Source organism: Phaseolus vulgaris, chromosome 10 (assembly GCF_000499845.2).
Source record: "Phaseolus vulgaris cultivar G19833 chromosome 10, P. vulgaris v2.0, whole genome shotgun sequence".
NCBI lineage: Eukaryota > Viridiplantae > Streptophyta > Magnoliopsida > Fabales > Fabaceae > Phaseolus > Phaseolus vulgaris.
Genome location: NC_023750.2, coordinates 25,871,118 through 25,882,513, shown reverse-complemented (window position 1 = coordinate 25,882,513; position 11,396 = coordinate 25,871,118). Strand labels below are relative to the sequence as shown.

At 51.0% G+C, this 11,396-nt stretch overlaps 1 protein-coding gene across 1 annotated transcript; it reads left to right on the top strand.

The window, feature by feature from the left end:
- Window positions 1-225: 225 nt before the first annotated feature.
- Window positions 226-10,982, top strand: LOC137817620 (tropomyosin-1-like). Its single transcript, XM_068620899.1, has 2 exons — window positions 226-680; window positions 10,976-10,982. The coding sequence occupies exons 1-2, from the start codon at window positions 226-228 to the stop codon at window positions 10,980-10,982; spliced, it is 462 nt and encodes a 153-aa protein (XP_068477000.1).
- The last annotated feature ends 414 nt before the right edge of the window (window positions 10,983-11,396 follow it).

Genomic DNA, 11,396 nt, shown 5'->3' with positions numbered 1-11,396 from the left:
CCCCTTGCGGTTAAAGGGATGTGGGAACCCTTCTCAGCAAAACTCAAAATGATGGCAGAGGACCTCCCCTCCATCATATCAAAAGCTGTGGAGAGTTCCAGCAAGAAACTTCAGGACGACATCTCCGTGCTCCAAGAGGAGAATCGCCTAATAAGGATCGAGGCGGAGAAGTTGTCCTGCAACCTTATGCTGGCGGAGATCGACCACTCGCGAGTGGAGGACGCCATGAGCACCGAACTGAGGGTGGCGCGCAAGGAAGCCACCTATCTACGCCATAGGGTGCACCTCTTAGCTCAAGAGAAAATTGAGTTGGAGAGCAAATTGGTCCCCTACCGCCTCAAGGTGGCTGGCCTGGAGGCATCGATTAAAGCAGATGCAGCCAAGGTAGAAAGCCTTGAGAAGAGGTCAGTAGATCGGGAGGTTCTCTTGGGCAAAGTTGAGAAAGAGAGAGATGACACCATGGCTAAGCTCGCCGAGGCCAAAAGGGAGAATGAAGGGATCGCCGCAGAGCTGGTCCAGGCGCAGGCGGAAAACAAGAAGGTTACTGAAGACCTCCTTCAAGCTCGTGAGACAACTGAAGAATTAAGGAAACGAGCTGATCAGTTAGAGCAGCAGACCGAGGGGCTCAAGAAGCAAACTGAAGAACTCGAGCTGAGCTCTGCCCAAATCCTCGCTGCTGGGTTTGACGCCGCCCTGGAGCAATTTGCCTGCCAGTACCCTGATCTGGACCTTTCCATGGTGTCGCTAAACAATGAAGTGGTGGATGGGAAGATCGTTCCTTCTGAAGACTAGCTGCTTCCCTCCATCACTTATTCATCTGTCTTTCTCTTACACAACTTACTTGTAATAATTTTTCCCCCTTTGGTACATGTAATTTGAACTGATGCCACTGTGTTATGACATTTCCTGCTTCTTCATATAATCTCCCTGTTAGCTTTATTTCTTCTTGTATAAATCGCTTAAACGAAATTGACTTAGCAATTCTGCGAGCGCGACTGTTCAATAACTGCTTCAAACTACCAACTTTCGAACGATAGTCTTCTAACAACTTGTGAACTTTTAAGATAATGAACCTCAGCGCGAAACCACTTTCCAAACAACGAGCTTCAACCCAACTAATAGTTTAAAACATAGCTCACCCGATCTGCCTTATCAAAACGGGCCTTAACTCTTGCCATCGCTTGAATTTCTTCTGATCGCCAAAGATTCTTAGCGATACCAGCTTCCTCTTGCCTTCATAGTTTGGCCCTTGTTCCCTCGTCTGGGGGTAGAGGCGCCTTTCGTATCCTTCTCTACCTTCCCTGACTTTCAGGACAGTAAGCTGGATAGGTAAGTGTTCTCTTCGAACCTACCTTAGCTATCCTTTAAACTTCTTCCACCCTTCACACCGTACCTGAGCTCGTTCGAGACGAGAAGGATTTTATCTTGCCTGAACTCGCTCAACGGCGAGAAGGTCTTTAACTCGCCTGAACTGGCTCATCGGCGAGAAGGTCTTTAACTCGCCTGAACTCGCTCATCGGCGAGAAGGTCTTTAACTCGTGCCTCTACATTGCCCCAGGGGCTACATTTTCTCTCCCCTGGAAACACTGAGGACTTTTTACTGGTGCCTCTACATTGCCCCAGAGGCTACATCTTCTCTCCCCTGGAAGCACTGAGGACTTTTTACTGGTGCCTTTACATTGCCCCAGAGGCTACATCTTCTCTCCCGTGGAAGCACTGAGGACTTTTTACTCTTTCTTGCCTGCACTCGCTCGACGGCGAGGAGGTCTTTATGTCTTTCTCGCCTCAGGACGCGCGAGGGCGTTGAGGTCTTTTAACTGGTGCCTCCGATCGCCGAAAGACGACGAGGACTTTAAACTTTACTGATGCCGCCAATCGCCGAAAAACGATGGGGACTTGGAAACTTTTTTAGAAAGCATGCGACATAACTTCAAAACTTGCCTTAAATCACATATAAGCGACAAGGTCTTTCTTCAAAACTTTCGAAAAAACAACAAGCATGCAATCTAAAACACTTCAAACTTTGAAAACTCTTCTTTACTGGGTGGCCTCATTGTACCGCCCTGGTAGTCGGGAGTGATGACGTGGCAACAAGCTACAGTATGGGCGTGTTGACAAGGCGCCAGGTTGGCAGAAGGGAATGAAGTCAGGGGGCTCGTGAAGTCGCCAGTTATTAAGTTGGCGTGCTCCGATCTCCAGCCTACCAGAACCGGCGATCACCCAGTGAAAGATGAAGTCGCCAGATGTAAACTCAGGCGACGACATGATTGGAGATCGCCAGAGCAAACACATCGCCAGAAATAAAGGTGGCACAGATTATGAAGGCGGCCGGCGAGACCACAGGGAAGGTGTATGAAGGCACCCTAACTCGCCAGTTCCAGTAGAGATCGCACTCCCAAGTTAGCTATGCACTGGGCAGCACCATGCATAAATAACTTAGCCAAAAAGGGAGTCAAGAGCAACGCCCAAATCAAGGAGCCTCCAGATGATGGCACGTGTACAGTTGGATGCGAGCCACGTGTCCAAGTCTGTAACTGCCAGGAGAGAGAAAGTAACCAGGTATATAAGAGTTCTCAACGAACTTTCTGAGGTACGCACGTTCAGAATACACTCTTTACGCTTGCGAGTTATAGAGCTGACTGTGAGAGAGGATTTGCACGGTTCTTGTTCTCTTAGTATTTGGTGATTCGGTTACTGACTTGGGCGTTGGAGTGCGATCGGCCGCAGCGGCGCCGCTCTGTTTCTTTGCAGGTTCTTGAGGTGGATCTCGAAGAGGAACGGAGGTGTGAAGCGGTGCACACGTCGATCCTTTGACGAGGCAGTTTCCAGCGTTCCGGTCAACAGGCAGGATCACTCATCAAAAACCCTCCTTAGGGAAAAAAGAGTGCCCCCTTCAAACTGTTTTAACAGAAAGCTTGCAAACTCTTTGTGTTTGTCTTTACTTACAAAGCTTTTAACTGTAATATAACTTCAGGTGCGTGGCGTTCCAGGTGCGAGGAATCTCCCCTCCTTCTAACGTTTCTAAGCGGTAGGCGCCGTTCCCGAGCGCCTCGGTTATCCTGAACGGTCCCGTCCACTTAGGCGACAACTTGTTCTCCATCTCGTACTGGTGGGCCTTCCTCATCACCAGGTCGCCTTCTCTGAACTGCCTTGCCATCACCTTCGAGTTATACCTTCGTTCAATCCTTCTTTTCACTGCCTCAGCCTTCACTCTTGCCTCCTCACTGACCTCATCCAACAAATCCAGATTCAGCCTTCTTTCCTCATTCGAGTCTTCCGCTACAAAGTTCTGGAATCCCGGCGAGCTCTCCTGGATTTCTACTGGAATCATTGCGTCGCATCCATAGACCAGGCTAAACGGGGTCTCATGGGTTCCTGACTGCTCGGTGGTGTGGTACGCCCAAACGATACGGGGTACCTCCTCAGCCCAACTCCCTTTGGCTCTCTCTAGCCTTCTCTTCAAACCTCTTAGCAATACCCGATTGGCTGACTCTACTTGGCCATTCGTCTGAGGGTGCTCGACAGATGCAAATACTTGTTGAATTCCCACCCCTTCGCACAGCTTCTTCAACAGGTGACTTGCAAACTGAGTTCCCTTATCTGACACCAGGCCCTTGGGCACACCAAATCGGCATACGATGTTCTTCCACACAAAGCTCTCGATCTTGTGCGCGGTGATCTGGGCCACTGGTTCTGCTTCGATCCACTTGGTGAAATATTCAATCGCCACCACCAAGTACTTCATCTGCTTGATCGCCAACGGAAAGGGTCCCAGAATGTCGATCCCCCATGTATGAAACGGCCAAGGGCTGTAAATCGACTTCAATTCCTCGGGAGGCGCCTTGTGCCAATCGGCGTGCTGCTGACATTGCTTGCAACACTGTGCATACTTCTTGCAGTCTTCTCTCATTGTGGGCCAGTAGTAACCTGCACGGAGAGTCCTTGCGGCAAGAGCTCGACCCCCGACGTGGCTTCCACAGATCCCTTCATGGAGCTCGGCAATGATTCTTGTACATTTCTCTCCGTGCACACATTCCAGGAGTGGGTGTGTGAACCCAAACCTATACAACTCACCATCAATCACTGTGAACTTGCTAGAATTCTTCTTTATCTTCCTAGCCTCCGTCGGATCCAGCGGGAGAAGGCCATCCGCCAGGCATCGCTTGTACTGCGTTACCCAGGTGTCTGGCTCATGGGTCGTGCAGACCTGCGTCATGTTCACCTTCTCTCCCCGACATGCTTTTATTCTTGGCGACCTCCAGGTCTCCTGAGTCAAAGACCTGTGACTCCTCGCCGCTTTCTCCGTCGATTTGCTTATCTGAAGAACCAGGTGATCTGCCACAAACGCTCTGGGTGTCTTCAGAGTTTCTTGGATCACCGTCCTCTGCCTACCCCCCTTGCCTGAACTGGCGAGCTTGGCTAGCAAGTCAGCTCGGGCATTCTGCTCTCTAGGCACTTGCACCACTTCAAAGGAGACAAAGGAACTCTTCAACTCCTGTACATACTCCAGGTAAGCCGCCATTTGTGGATCCTTGGCCTGGAACTCGCCTGTTACTTGCCTCGTGACTAACAACGAGTCACTCTTAGCCATTAGCACCCTAGCCCCCATTTCCTTGGGCAGCAAGATTCCGGCGATCAGTGCTTCATACTCTGCTTGGTTGTTGCTGGCTTTGAAGGCAAACCTCAGGGACTGTTCAATCAGCACGCCGTTGGGCCCTTCCAAGATGACCCCAGCACCGCTACCCTGCTGGTTCGACGATCCGTCCACTGAAAGCACCCAACGAAAGTCATTCCCTGAGGGTGGCCCTTCTCTCCGCTAGCTGACACGAAACGAGACAGGGCGGTCATCCGACCTGTAAGTTGCTGCACTTCCTTCACGGTAGTCGGGCTCCTCATCGCCAAGATGGCAGCACACTTATCAGGGTTGGCTTCTATTCCTCTTTCAGTCAAGTGGAACCCCAAGAACTTTCCCGCCTCCACGCCAAAGATGCACTTCTCGGGATTCTGCTTTAACCTAAACTTGGCGATCGTAGTGAACAACTCCTCCAAGTCTGCAACGTGCTTGCTTTTCTCCGGCGAGGTCACGACCATGTCATCCACATACGCTTGCACATTCCTTCCCAGCATTGGTGCAAGTACCCGATCCATCAACCTCTGGTACGTGGCCCCCGCGTTCTTCAGCTCAAAAGGCATCACCTTGTAGCAGTAGCACGATCTCTCGGTCATGAAGGCAGTCTTCTCTTCATCCATGGGATGCATCTTGATCTGGTTATACCCCGAGAAGGCATCCAGGAAACTCAACAACTTACACCCTGCAGCACTGTCCACCAGGGCGTCTGTGCTTGGCAAAGGATACGAATCCTTTGGGCAAGCCTTGTTCAGATCGGTGAAATCGACGCACATGCGCCATTTCCCATTGCTCTTCTTCACCAGCACGACATTAGCTAGCCACTCAGGGTACTGGACTTCCCTGATATGGCCTGCAGCGAGGAGCTTCTAGGTTTCATCCCTGATCGCCTGCCTTCTCTCCTCGTTGAATTTCCTTCTCCTCTGTCGCACTGGCCTGACCTGGGTGTCCATTGCTAGATGATGGCACAAGAAGTCGGGGTCAATTCCCGGCATGTCTGAAGCAGACCATGCGAAAGCGTCCAGATGCCGCTCTATCACCTTGGCAATCTGGTCTTGGAGCTCAGCCTCCAAGGATCTTCCCAACTTGAAGACCTTTCCCCCGATCTCCCTTTCGAGCCATTCCTCGACGGGTTTGGGTCTAGCTTCCCTGGCGATCACCGCCCTGGCGATTCCCAGCTCCCTCGCTTCCTCAGGGCGATTCCTCGCCTCTTCTTCCCGCCCGGCGTTCTCTCCCTCAGCCTCAGCATCCATCATGGCGACGTCCCCTCCGGTGGCCACCTTCATTGCCGCACCGACAACCCGCCACTCTGTTGGCTTGGGCCTCACACCGGGAGGCGGCGTCGTCGTGATGTAACTTACTGACCTCTTGTTTTTCAGGCTATTCTCATAGCATTTCTTCGCTTCTTTCTGATCAGATTTGATTGTGATCACCACCCTTTCCATCGATGGCAACTTCACCTTCATGTGCCTGGTTGAAGGCACAACTCCTATTCTGTTGAGCGTTGGTCTTCCTAACAGAATGTTATATGCTGAGGGAGCGTTCACGAAGAGGTACTTGATTTTCTCCGTTCTCGAGCCCGCCTCATCGGTGAAAGTAGTTCTCAACTCTATATACCCCCTGACCTCCATCTAATCGCCAGCGAAACAATACAAGCACCCTCCATAGGGCCTCAGCTGGTCAAGGTGCAACTGCAACTGTGTGAAAGTCGACCAGAACATGACATCTGCCGAGCTTCCTTGGTCCACTAGTACTCTGTGGACCTTCCTTCCCGCCGTAACAAGCGAGATGACTATTGGATCGTTGTCGTGAGGCACAACGTCCCTGAGATCTTCCCTCGTGAACGTGATGTCCACGTCTGGTGAGTGGTCCTCAAACATGTCCACCGTCATCACAGACCTCGCATACTTCTTCCTCTGTGACGCGGTGCATCCACCATCCGAGAAACCTCCTGCAATGGTGTGGATCTCTCCGTGGGTAGGCATCTCCTGCTGCTGAGCCTCACCACCTGCTGGCTGGGAGCTCGACGTGCCCCCCGTCCTTCTATCCAGCAAGTAATCGTTTAGGAACCCGCTCTTGACCAGATCGTCGAGCTGGTATCCTAAGGCCAAACATGAGTCCACGGTGTGGCCAAAGCCCTGGTGGAATTCGCACCAGGCGTCTGGCTTTGGTCCCAACACCTTGTCACTCACCTTCTCGGGCGCCTTCAGCCTAGCTGATATATTGGGAATGGCGATCAGGTCCGCCAACCCCATGACAAACTTATGCTTCGGCGGGCGATTGTACTCCCGACGTGCCGGTTGAGGGCGCCCTGGGCCCCTGCCCTTGTTCTTCCTTGGATCATAAGGATGGCGAGTCCTCTGATCCCTCTGTGGCTGGATCCTGGTCTGTGCGCGTGGCCTAGCGGGGGCCACGCTTCCCCTCTTCTCGGCGACCTCAATTTCATCGGCGATGTGGGCCACCGCAAGTCGCCTAACCTCAACGAACGTGGCGGGGTGAGCCCTAATCAACGCCTCGCAGAAGGGTCCCGGCAGCACGCCCTTCTTGAACGCGTAGACCAACATCTCTTCGTCCTTGGCCGGCGAGCGGACCATCTGCGCCCCAAAACGATTCAAGTAGTCCCCGAGAGACTCTCCTTGGTACTGCCTTATGTCGAACAGATCACAAGACACCCTAGGCGGCGCCTTGTTCACTATGTACTGCTCGACGAAGATCTTCGAAAACTGTTGGAATTTGGTTATGTGACCTGTAGGCAGGCTCACAAACCATTCCAGCGCTGTTCCCTGGAGTGTGCTCACAAACATCTTGCAGTACACAGCATCCGATCCTCCTGACAGCATCATCTGCGTGTGAAACGTGGTGAGATGTGCCTCAGGATCCTCCACGCCGGTAAAAATAGCTTTCACGGGTACTACACTCGCAGGGATAGGCGTGTCTGTAATCGTCTGAGCGAAAGGCATGGGAAAAACGCGAGGCGGCGTTGACGGCGCGACCTCTTCAGTGACTGGGAGCCCTCGCTGCTCCTGAAGAGCTTGGCGCAATTCCTCAGTAACTCTGCTAAGCTCTTCATTCCTGGCCTGAGAGGCGACCAGGTCCTCGTGCATTTTTGCCTGCTCTATGCGCGAGGCTTCCACATTCGCCTGCAGCGAACGCATGATTTCCACCATCTGCGCCATAGTCATGGCGCCTTCAGCAGATACGGGTGCAAGTGGACTTGAACGGTTGCTTCTCATCTTTCTCATGAAAACTTGACAGATCACGATGAACAACACCTTCTTCAGCGACGATCGATTCAGCGATCCATCGGTCAAAACTTCGCGAAACTCCAACGAGCTTCAAGAACGCAACCTCAACAGCAAACCTTCACAGAAACTCACGACTCCAACACAAACCACCGCTTCTTCCACGACAATCCAAACGAGCGGCGAAACTTAGATCTCACCGATTGAAACTCGCGTAAGCAGCGAAAAACCTCACCTCACCGAACAAGAACTCAAACGAACGGTGGAAAACACGAAACTACCGAACAAAACTTAGATGAACGGCGGAAAATGGTTGCACCAGCACACAACCACACAGAAACTGCAGAAACTTCCAAGAACTCACGCTGTGGATGGGAACAGGTTTTACACGGCCCCACGGTGGGCGCCTGATGATCCAGCCTGTTGACCAAAACGCTGGAGCCTTGCCTCGTCAAACCTGGATCGACTTCTGCGCCGTGTTAGCCTCTGTCCTTCACCACGATCCACCTCAAGAACCTGCAAAAGAAAGAACGGCGCCGCTGCGGCCGATCACGCTCCGACGCCCAAGTCAGCGACTGAACCACCAATTACTAAGAGAAAACTCAAGAACTCTAAGGAACCGTGCAAAGTTTCTTTCTCAGCGTACACAAGACTCGCACACGTAAAGAAGCAATCTAAACGTGCGTACCTCAGAAGTTCGTTGGAATCTCTTATATACCTGCGCACTTTCTCTCTCCAGACAGTTACACTTCTGGACACGTGGCTCGCATCCAGCTGTACACGTGTCACCATCTAGAGCATCCTTGACTTGGGCGCCACTTCTTACTCTTCAGGTTTTTTGGCTAAGCTACTTATGCATGATACGACTCAGTGCATAGCTGCCTTGGAGCGTGATCTCTTCTGAGTGGCGAGTTCGGGTGCCTTCGTGCACACCTTCCCTGTGGTCTCGCCGGCCGCCTTCACGATCTACTTTTCCTGCTTCACCGTGTATGTTCAGATAAGCTGTCCCCCGACCTTATCCTCTGGCTGGCTTAGGAAATGACTATCTGACTTTATCTTCGGCGATGTCCCTGTTTCGGCGATCTCTAATCACTTGGTCGCCTGGGTCCACATCTGGCGACTTCATCTTCAACCCGGTGACCGCCGGTTTAGGCATGCTGGAGATCGGAGCACGCCAACTTAATAACCGGCGACTACACGAGCCCCCCGACTTCCTTCCCTTCTGCCAGCCAGGTGTCTTGCTCAACACGCCTATATAATAGCTTGATGCCACGTCATCACTTCCAACTACCAGGGCGGTACACTTTGTTTGCTGTTTTGTTGTTTGTTGTTTTCTTTTCTGTACCGTCTCGTATCCGGGCGTTGACTAAATCAAGGTCAAAGTCAACGGCTGAAGAGTCAAAGTCAACGCAAGGCCTCGCCTAGGTGGAGAGACGCCAAGTGCCAGCATCGCCAAGAGGAAGCGTCGCCAAGGCAAGGCGTCGCCTAGGTGAAGGCGTCGCCCAGGTGAAGGCGTCGCCCAACTAGGGCGTCGCCAGATCAAACAGTGTAAAAACAAGGCAATCACAGTGTGGTTCCCCGATACCCATGGGTAGGAAAGACCAAGGAGGGAGCGACACCGTGGGAAGGCCTCAGGTCCCGATAGCTCGGGAAAGTGATAAAGAGAAGGAAAAGGTGGCTTCAAGGCCATAGTGATAGCATCAGGGTAGGGCAGCCTGACTCGTGAAGTACCCCTGCCGCCCCAGAGACGCCTTCGGGACAGATACGACCCAAGAGGAAGGTCACGCCCAGGGTAACCGGGTGCAGGGTGCGAGAGGAAGGCAGATACGCTCTCAGAGTGAGGGACTAGATGATTGGGCGCATGAGTTGGCACCCAAAAAGTCACCCCTAGCGCAGTAGCACTCCCAGCAGGAGGACTCACACGTAGAAACGTCCCCAGGCGGGCAGAAGCGCCCCCAGATGGGGTCATGGCGTCGTGAGGCCCTTCACGTGTACAACAGCCAGACCAGAATGGAAACACCCCTTGGTCAGGTGCCAGGTAATTAAAGTCATTCAATACAGTTTCCGTTTCGAGCGTTCAGGCACTATGATGGCTCCCAATCGTTTCAACGTCTTAAGTGCGCTACGTTTTCTAATTAAGCGCTTTAATGAGTGCGTTACGTTTGTGATTAAAAGCGCTTTAAGGCGCTTTAAATGCTTGGGAGGTTTAAATAGCGCAGGGAATGTTGGAAACGGGGTTGGAACTTTTTGGCAAATTTACCAGAGAACTCTCTAGTTGCTTGCTCGTGCTTCAAGGTTACGTACAAGTGACTGGGGAATATTTTTGCCTGAAGGAGACAACACACACACATATACACAGTTTCTTTTCACCACCTTCAGAGTGCCATACGCGGTGCTCAGAGACGTGGGTGGACAGTTTTGGTGTTTCTTGCTGGCTGACTTGAGCGTTAGAGTGCACACGGCCGCTAGAGCGCCTCTTTGTCCTCTTTTTTGCAGGAATCCACGGGCTACCAGTGGGAAGGAGTCCCTAGCTGACGGTTGAGGTCGCGCACGAAGACGTCCCGGTCAACCGGACGGAATATTTTCCAAATGGCTTCATATTACAGTGATGAGAAGGATGTGGTTTTTAAGTGGGGACAAGAGCAAGAAAACGCTTTTCAAACTTTGAAGGATAAATTAACTAAAGCCCCCATTCTAGCCCTTCCTAACTTTGCTAAGACATTTGAAATAGAGTGTGATGCCTCTATTATAGGCATTGGGGCCGTCCTCCTTCAAGAAGGACACCCCATCGCTTATTTTAGTGAGAAACTCAAAGGGAGTCATCTCAATAACTCCACTTATGATAAAGAACTTTATGCTCTTGTTAGAGCTTTGCAAAATTGGCAACATTATCTTTTTCCAAAGGAATTTGTGATTCATAGTGATCATGAGTCCCTTAAATATTTGAAAAGCCAAAGCAAGCTTAATAAGAGACATGCTAAGTGGGTGGAGTTTATTGAGCAATTTCCTTATGTGATCAAACATAAACAAGGTAAAATTAATGTAGTGGCCGATGCTTTTTCACGAAGATATACCATGTTAAATGTTTTAAATGTTCAATATTTAGGTTTTGATCACATAAAGGAACTTTATCATGATGACTTAGATTTCTCTCTAATCTATCAAGAGTGTTCCAAGGGAGGTCACAAAGACTTTTTCTTACATAATGGTTTTCTTTTCAAAGGAAAAAGACTTTGTGTTCCCCAAGGATCCATTAGACAATCTCTTGTTAGAGAGGCTCGTGAGGGTGGGCTTATGGGACATTTTGGGGTAGCTAAGACCTTAGAAACATTGCATGAACATTTCTTTTGGCCTCACATGCGCAAATCCGTACATACCTTCTGTGATAGATGTATAGCATGTAGGAAGGCTAAATCTAAGGTCCAACCCCATGGTTTATATACCCCTCTTCCTATCCCTACAATGCCTTGGGTTGATATTTCTATGGATTTTATCTTAGGACTACCCAAGACATCGAAGGGTAAGGA

Excerpts from the sequence above, each read along its gene's own strand:
- LOC137817620 (XM_068620899.1), top strand. The coding sequence starts at position 226 with ATGAGCACCGAACTGAGGGTGGCGCGCAAGGAAGCCACCTATCTACGC.